The sequence below is a fragment of the Pinus tabuliformis genome, chromosome 5_2 (assembly GCF_031772625.1).
Source record: "Pinus tabuliformis cultivar Carrire ecotype Pingquan chromosome 5_2, CPIR1, whole genome shotgun sequence".
NCBI lineage: Eukaryota > Viridiplantae > Streptophyta > Pinopsida > Pinales > Pinaceae > Pinus > Pinus tabuliformis.
The window spans coordinates 591,835,475-591,844,524 of NC_142306.1; the positions used below are offsets into that span (position 1 = coordinate 591,835,475).

The 9,050-nt window shown below is 41.1% G+C and overlaps 1 protein-coding gene across 1 annotated transcript; it reads right to left on the reverse strand.

The window, feature by feature from the left end:
• Positions 1 to 4,211: 4,211 nt before the first annotated feature.
• Positions 4,212 to 7,053, reverse strand: LOC149160374 (serine/threonine-protein kinase CDG1-like). The gene is made up of 2 exons (XM_089434113.1): positions 6,047 to 7,053; positions 4,212 to 5,654 (listed from the first exon to the last, which is right to left on the reverse strand). Exons 1-2 carry the CDS (start codon positions 6,974 to 6,976, stop codon positions 4,656 to 4,658), a joined length of 1,929 nt encoding a protein of 642 aa, XP_089290239.1. The 5' UTR covers positions 6,977 to 7,053; the 3' UTR covers positions 4,212 to 4,655.
• Between the last annotated feature and the right edge of the window lie 1,997 nt (positions 7,054 to 9,050).

Sequence of the window (9,050 nt, forward strand, 5' to 3'; positions counted from 1 at the left end):
ATGGAACCCTTTTACCTTGTCCATGTCATCCTCTAGCACAGTTAGGCTACTTTCGTTTCTATTGGTTTCTCTAACCTTTTTAGAGGTCAATCATTAAGGGGATCTACATTTCAAGGGTTCACATTCCATGGAATTCCCAAGGGGGAGGGAAAACTTTCTCTCATAACATGTTTAATCCATGGGGTTCTTATACCTTTGTTAATCCTTTTGGAACAGCCTTTGGCCTAGGAGGCCAACAACCTTTTGGGAATTTTTTTTCCACTGGGAGAACTCAGCCTAGGGGCATTGACCAACAAAAGGTTTAAATGGATGTTGGAGTTAACACCTCTACACAATCCACTTCCACAAGTCAAACTAACACTAGAAACCAAGCTATGGGTGGAGCATCCCCTCTACTTGGGTCATAGGGGGCACCTAACCCACCCCCCCGCAAGAATCACTCAACTCACCTTTCTTGGTGACAATTGTTTTGCCTATTCTTTCTAAGTTAATGAACTATCCAATCATGCATGGCCACCTATATTGCATAAATTTCCAGCAAACATCCCTAAGTTGAATGGTAAGCTTGGAAAAGATCGAGCAACCCACATTACCACTTATCACTTGTGGTGCTTTTCCAACTTATTTGTGGATGATAGCATAAAGTTGTGTCTTTTCTAGCAGACTCTTACCGCCAATGCTACTAATTGACACATGGATTGAGTGCGTTGCTTATGATAATTTAATGTCTTTAGCTAAGGCCTTTGTCAACCATTATCAATTTCCTGTAAGGTATGAGACTAGTTCCAATATTCTCACTAGATGCCATTAAGATACCTCAAACCACATATTTGATCACATTCATGAGTGAAGAAGAAGACAAAGTCTCTTAAGAACCAAGTTCCAAAATGAGTTGTTACATGAGTGGTACAATAAGTCCTTATTGCTTAAGATTGCTAGATATGTGGCAAAGGTAGGAGGCCAAATCAAGGAGAAAGGCATCATGCATGCCCATCAACTTGACTTGATCTATTATCAAGTGGGTATCTTATATGAGAATATTCCTAATGTTCCTCGATCATTGACTAGTCCTCCAAATCACAAACCCAGAACCCATTTTGATGGAGTCGTGGGGTATGTATCCTTTGGAAACAAAGGCCAACTAGCCTCTCAGATGGGTCAAATGAATATCTCTTCTAGTGCCCTGGCTAGCAAGCCTTCTACTCAAACTCCTAATGTTCTTGTTCCCACCTCCGAGGTCAATTCTATCCAATACACATTAACCAAGAACCCTTAACAACTAGGAGGTAAGAAAAAAAATAATTCTAAAACTTCAAATGAGTAACAAGGAATATCACAAACCCAAGAGAACATTGGACTAGCACTGAAGAGAAGAAAAAAACTATTTTCCTTGCAAGATTTGTGGGGAAGACCATCTCACTCATGAGTTCCCCCAAATGGATGAGATTCATCGATACTTCTTGCAACATCGTGTTGCTCATAAACCTGTTGTCTTGACAAATTATTTAACAAGAACATAAGGTTGCTAACCCTCCACCACCTCAGCAAGAGGGTGGTGGGGAAAACACTTCTAATAATGCCTTGTCTTCTATGCAAGATATCATTAAGGTGAAGCAATATATTAATGTCAAGATCAGAGTGCATAATTATGAGCTATCCTAAGAGTGGAACTTCTACATCAAATATCATGAACCAACCTCTACCTGATGGCCTTCTTCATTTTGATAAGCCATTGCTAAAAACTATGTTGATCCCACCTAAGTGTGCACTTCGAAAGACTACACATAATCCCAATGCGAGGGCCACTCATAACTACAATATTCTCAAGGATCTCGCTCAAGCTCTAGTTGCTAGGTCCACACTAGAAGTTTTGCCAAATTTCTCGATGTAACACAATGCACTTCTATCTGCCATTAGTGAGGTGGATCCCTTGGATTCGAATATAATGACCTTCTATCCTTCTTTATGGAAATCTCGTCTTCCACATCATCTAACCTTTTAGATTATGGTCCAAGTTTTTTGACAATGTGCTCATAGGACCATCTTGGATGAGGGGGCATCGACTTGCATTATGTCATCGAAGTGTTGGAAAAATTTATGCTCACTGGTGTTGTCTTTGCCTAGATCGATGTTAAAGGCTTTTGATGGGCATACTTTACAGCCTCAAGGAGCGTTTTCTACTTTAACTATTGAGCTTAGGGGCAAAACGATCTTTATTGAGGTCGAGGTCATCGATGCACCTTTAGATTATAACCTCCTTCTCAGGCGAAGTTAGTTTTATGCCATGATCGTCATTGTGTCATCAATATTATGTGTCGTGATGTCTCCCCATCAGTGTCACATACTCACCATTAACCAATTAGACTTCTGCAATCTCGACATGCAATTTCATGATATTCAGTCGACACCCTTTTTCAGAGAGTCCACTACTCTCGTTGAGAGCATCGGAACGAGAATGTTCAAAGACTCCTCATTGATGGGCACATCCCCGCTGCTTTCGCCTAAACTGTCAGAGTTAGCTAATACCATCAACATGGTCACATATGTCTCATATGACTCCAATGGATCCAATGATCCCTTGGATTAATCCTTCTCTTGAATACATTGGCATATTTGGAGAAATGGAATTTGTTGAACTTAAGTCGAGTTCTTCCCATGATATCAAACTCGATCTTTATTCCAATGCATATGACTCTGATGGGTCCACTGATCATTGGATTGTTCCTTCTCTTGAAGACATTAGCATGTTTAGTAAAATGATGTCTACTGGCTGTGAGTCGAGTCCCTCCCATGATAGTGAAATTGACTCTTATTTCCCCTCATATGATTCCAATGGGTCTACTAATCTATGGATCATCCCTTCTCTTAAAGATTTTGGTATGTTTGACGAAATGGCACTAGATGTCTCTAAGTCAAGTTCTTCCCATGATGTTGAACTTGATACTTACTCCTTGCCCACCTAGGTTTTAGATCATTCTTGTTCCCATGATTCCCTTAATTTAACGATGCTACATGATGAAGCCATCTTGGGGGCCATGATGATCTTTGATTCCCCTTGGTAAGAATCACATCATCGCTCATTATTCCTCCTTTGTTCAACACAGTTGAATGATGACTTGCACACGCTCGTTTCTTTGCGAAACATGAATTGGGTGCAAGATCCTGACACCACCCATGATGTGTTCTTTGATGGGAACTTTGTGAATCTTTCTCCCGAAATTCCCATCGACATTCTTAAGAAACCAGGGATCATGGATAAGCTTATGCTTGGAGCGAATTTCCCTCACGATGAGATCCCTACTAATACTGCTCTTTCCCTTGTCATCTGCGATATCCTCCCTCTTTCATATGAAATGATGTTTGGTATTGATCCTCGACTTTCCGTGTATTTGATTCATAGGAGTTTGCCTCATGCATCTCCCCCTTGGGTTCCTAACATTATTTCCATCATCAAGAAAAATGGTCATCATCATGTCTGCGTGGACTATCGGTCCTATGCTTGTCTGAAATATTATTGATCACGATGGGTCCATCGTTGAGGTGTTCCCCAATGTGCACCCTCTCAAGGTGTATTATGCCTAGTCCTCTAGGCATAGTGCCATGTACATATTCATGTAGTATGCTTTCTTTTTACTTTTTTCTATATGTGTCACATTTCAGTCTGTTGCCTGTCATGTTTGGTACTTTCTTTGCAAATCTTTGTTTCCTCTTTATCTACATAGGATATGCCAATGGCGCCAGCCACAATTCCTTGAACATTACTTCTGTTGCTTTAAGCTCTCTTTTTGCCCACTAATGAACTTTTGAGTTTATAGGGCACCTTTCTTGGCCCTACCATTAACAACATTGCAGATTATAGTGTCATCATTGAACTCTTAACTGAAGCCATAACTCTAGGTGCCCATCAGTTGGTGATCAATCTAGATTCTCAACTCATGGTATCATGTCTATTATGTCTAACATTTTGTCTTATTCGTCATTACTTAAGAGTACATGTGCTTGAGCATTCATTTGATTACATTAATTATCAACATGTCCCTAGAAATTCTAATGCATTGGCTAATTTGTTGACTAACTATGTATTGAATGGACATCTATCACATTTATTATAAAGATAACTAAACATACATGTGCATAAAAACACATGGAATACATTTCACATCATTCACATATCTCTAAGTGAAACACTAAAATTCATATGTATATATATGTAGAAACTAGTTTGCATACATCATCATCATAAGATATAAAAATTGATACACTGCAAAAATTAGGCTCTCTCATAAGCCAGTCACACATACACTAATGTCCACACCCAAAAACTTCCGCGAAGGGAGGCTACATAGTAGAAACCTAACATCTACTCATAATCAAACTCATGGTGTGCCTAGTAGCATACAACTATCCTAGCCACTTAGCGGAAAAGCTAGCCCATCCTGCTGGACACACCAATGATGTGGCGTTGCATATGTCGTGGTACATCCTCAAGTGTGGTGAAATTTGTCGTGAAGGGAGAACATCTTCTCATACTCCCCACTTCCCACTCGAAGTTTAAGTGCAAAATATTTATTTTGGTGGGAACGTATAATGAAATTTAAAAAAAAAAAAAAAAAATTGGTTTTATTTTTTTCATACATCAAGTCGGATTGTGCCCTTCATTCACCGCCTATATGTAGGATACTCCTCGATACTTCGTCCGGTTTCTGGCTACACTTCTTCCAGGCCTCTTTGATTACATTCAAAACGTCCAACATAGAAGGCCTATCATTGCTGTAAGGCTGGACACTGCTGTAAGCTATACCCAGAACCATCTTAATGGACTCCAGATCACAAGCATCCACAGCGTCCGCTATCCGGGGATCCACCAGATTCCTCACGTCCGGATCCTCGCCGTTCATGAACACATGCGTCGTGTAAACTAATGATTCGGCCCCACCAGAGGGCGTGGTGATGACGGCCCTTTGCCCCGAAATCAACTCCAGCAGGACGATTCCAAAGCTGTAGACAACGCTGGCATCGGTCAGCTTACCAACGGTGAAGTACTCCGGGTCTAGGTAGCCGGTCGTGCCCTTGATCTCCGTGGAGGCGTGGGAGAAATCCGGCGCGATGAGCTTGGAGATTCCGAAGTCTGATAGCTTCGCCTGTCCGGACTCGTTAAGTAGTATGTTGGTGGGCTTGATGTCGCGGTGTATGATGGCGCCCTCTGGAAAGAGATGGAGGTGCGCTAGACCCTCCGCACAGTCCAGCGCGATGCGCAGCCGCCGGTCCCATAACAGCACCGGATCCTCCCGGCTGTACAAGAGGCACCCAAGGTCGCCTCCGGGCATGTATTCGTAAACTAGAATGTGCTCGCGTCTGTGCTGGCAGTAGCCGAGGAGGGAGGTAAGGTTGCGGTGCCTCAGCCGGGACAAGAGCTCCACTTCCTGGTAGAACTGGTCCACCTTTGTCTTCTGCACGATTCGTTTGATGGCCACTTGTTTTCCGCTGGGGAGTTGGCCCAAATAGACCTTCCCCGAGCCTCCTATGCCCAGCACGCGAGCTTCGCTGAAATCCTCCGTCGCCATCTGGAGCTCGCACTTAGTAAATATATACAATCCCTCCGTCGGTAGTGGTTCTCGCGCAACCGTCTCCGTCCTCTTGCTCTCCGTGACACCCTACAATCGCAGTTGAAAAGTTTCAAATCTTATTGGTGGGTAAGTAGGGGCAGAGGGTAATTCATTTTGGGGATTTAAACTAAAAGGCGCTCAAATTAGACTCAACTTACACCATTTTAATAGATTGCAGATTTCCGGAATCCGACGGACATGTGCGCGGTCAATTTTTTTGACTTCGCCATGTCTTTCTAATATAAAATATTCCCAAATATTCAGAGAATCTACACTGACTTAAGCTAAAGGTTATTCCTAAATATTCAAAAAATCTATAATCGACTTAAGCTCAGGGTTTCAAAGATAACCTCCACTTTGGATTGATCTTTTTCCTTCTATTCAATAAATAAAGTGGCTCAGGAATAAACTCAACTTGGTAAAAAATAAATAAATACTACCTGCAACGAGCTGCTTGCGGTGGAGTCCTCGGAGGGGCCATTTCTTTTCTTGAATTTCACCACCATTAACACCGCAAGGACCAGTATAACCACTCCGCTACCAATGATTCCCCCACCGACACCGATCCGGACGCGGTTTCTTCCCTTTTTATTCCCACCACTCTGTTCATGTGTGTCCGGTACCGGTGGCGGCGACGGAATGAGTGTCGGTGGCGGCGATGGAATGAGCGACGACGTGCCCAGGCCCCCAATATTCCCCAACACCTGCAGAACACACCCTACATACCCCCTAAACCTCTCCTCCGACGGGTTCCTTCCCCATATTCCCATGGTAATCACCATTCCGCAGGGCACGAACTCTTTCGAATTCGTTAGATTCAGCAGATCCATGGCCTTCTCAATGACTTTATTCTGGCATTTCTCGCAGGCCTTCGCTTCCTTCAGGTTCGGTCCGTCGCAGGCGATGGAAGGGTTTCCTACATCGATCACCTTCGAGATATCGCCCAGGGTAGCGTATCTGCAGGGCCCCGCGTTGGCCGTGAAGGTCGAGGGATCGATCGCGCAATTGGATGAATTGTTGCTGAAGAAGCCCGGATGGACAAGTCCCCTGGACCGGACGAAGCGCACGAATTCGTTTGTGCAGTGCCTTGAACCATTGGCGTCCAGCAAGACGGTCCCTGTTCGATTGGCGTACAGAGAAATCGCGAATACGTAGGATGCAAAAACGGACCAGCAGCAAGTGTTGTCTTCGATCGCTAGATACGTGTTATTCGCATAGCAGGACGAGGGAATCATACTAGAGGCTACCGTGAGATCGTAGGGACATTTTGTTACATTCTTCCTTTTCATACCCGTCGCCATCACACCTGCAATATTGATAATAACAGCTATCAGTAGAATCCATAATAGGTGAAGCCCTTTGCCTCTCATTTCTTCTTATCATGAAAGCTGGAATCATTTCTAAAATCTAGTCCTCCATGAAGATCACTCTGCGAATAAGGGCTTGAGCTTTGGTTTGAGTCGTCCTATGAGACAATCTTATCTAAATGTTCAAATGTATAATTTCGTAAACGCGGAACCAATCCCAAATCAAAGTCAATAATTTTGTATGAAAAATCAAAGTCAAAGGCCAGCGATTCTCCCGTGAGAATCGCTGGCCTCTCACTAAAAGTGAAGTCTTGGGTTGGAATTTGCGTTCGTCATTTAACTTCAACAATTTCTTTTGACTTAGAGTTCTTATGCTACTTGTCAATAAATGTTAGGTTTTTTAAAATAATATTAGGTTGAAAATTTTGTCTTTAACCCCTTCTTTTGACCTGAGTTTTTATATTACTGGTCAATAATGTTATGTTTAAGAATTTGTTTTTAGAAAGTGATGTTTGGAGAATAAATTAAATTTTTATTAATAAATATTTGATTATAAAATTATTATTTAATAATAGTCATGTGGTGATTTGTCACTGTTTTATATTATATTCAAAAAAGTTTTGTGTATAACACATTCATAAAATACTTATTATTGATGCACCTCATTTAATGATATTGCACCTTCACCATATGAAATGTATTATAATACAAGTATTTTAATATCTGTCACCTAATAAACATTTACTAACCAACAAACATTTACTAATCATTTAATTTATATGATTAAACTAATTACAATCAATAAACTAATTATAACTATTTTATTCAACATTTAATTTATATAAGATTAGGAAATTATAATCTTTTTACTACACCATTTTATATTTAATTTTAAATTTGAAATCCAACAAAACTTACTAAAAGATTAAAATTTCTATTTCACAAGATTTTAATAACAATTTAAATGTCTACAAATTGAAAAACTTATTATTAATGTTGTACAAATCATAAACAAGTATTGTAGGGATTCCAATAAAAACTCTCATTGAGTGTATTGAGTGTCAAAGATACCAATTAACGAAGAATATGGTAGAAATATAGAATAAAAGGATCTCATACAAAGGCTAAGTGGTTAACTCAAGGTCCCAAATAACTTTAAAAAGACAAACTACAATGATGTGATTTAGAGAACTAAACATAAAATGTGAAAGGGAAATACAATATCAAAAAAAAATTCCACCCAACATTGTAGAGACTCCAAAGATCCCCTTTTGTTGTAGAACGTATACTAGAGCTTTTCAAGAGAGAGTTCTCAAATTTCCAACTCAATGGAAAAAGGATAATCCTTAACCAAATTCATCTATGCTCATTATTTCGAATTATGCATCTATTTTTAAACCATTTGATATTCCATATGTCTTCTATACGATTATTATATTTTTGTAAGTAAATTCCAACATAGACACATGCATTATGACTCTCCATTTTGATTAAATAATCAAGACATTGTAAAGAAAATAAAAGAAAATTGTTTTGATGGCCCAGCCCCCAACGTTTACAAACGTGTGGAACTTTAACGTGTGTAGCTGGAATCACGTCAATAATTACAGGCCCTCTCGACCCTTCGGTGATTAACCCTGGGTTAGGTTAGCTGTCGTGTCTATGTGCAATGATATCAATCCTCCGTATGTTTTGACTCGTTTGCAATCTGTGGGTTTTGATTGCTGTCCCTCCTCTCCGGTTGAGGGTCGCCACCTGTCGGTTTTTCCAGTCTAGCCGCTCCCGCCTTTTGTTAAACCCTATTCCTCGTTTTTGTGTCACTTTGTTACTTCTTCGTGCTCGACTCCAAGCTCTGCTCCGCTGTGGTTTGTTGGTGGTTCACCATGTTCGGCTCTCAGCTCTGCTCCGTTGTGGTTCTGCTGGAGGTTCACTGTGCTCGTTTTCTGAACGTCGCTCCGTTGTGGGTTACTGGTGGTTTACTGTGCTCGTCTCTGAGCTCTGCTCCGTTGTGGTTTGCCGGTGCCTTCGGGCTTTCTCTGCTCTGTGCATGAACTTCCTATGCACGCGATAACCCTGCTGGTTCCCTGCTCTGTGCGATGGTAGGTTGGTTGTTTTTGTGGGCGATTTCTGTCACATG

Bases quoted from the DNA above. Each gene is read 5' to 3' on its own strand.
- LOC149160374 (XM_089434113.1), bottom strand. From the start codon at position 6,976: ATGAGAGGCAAAGGGCTTCACCTATTATGGATTCTACTGATAGCTGTT. The intron at 5,655-6,046 runs GTAGTATTTATT...CTGCGATTGTAG, and splicing joins CCGCAAGCAGCTCGTTGCAG to GGTGTCACGGAGAGCAAGAG.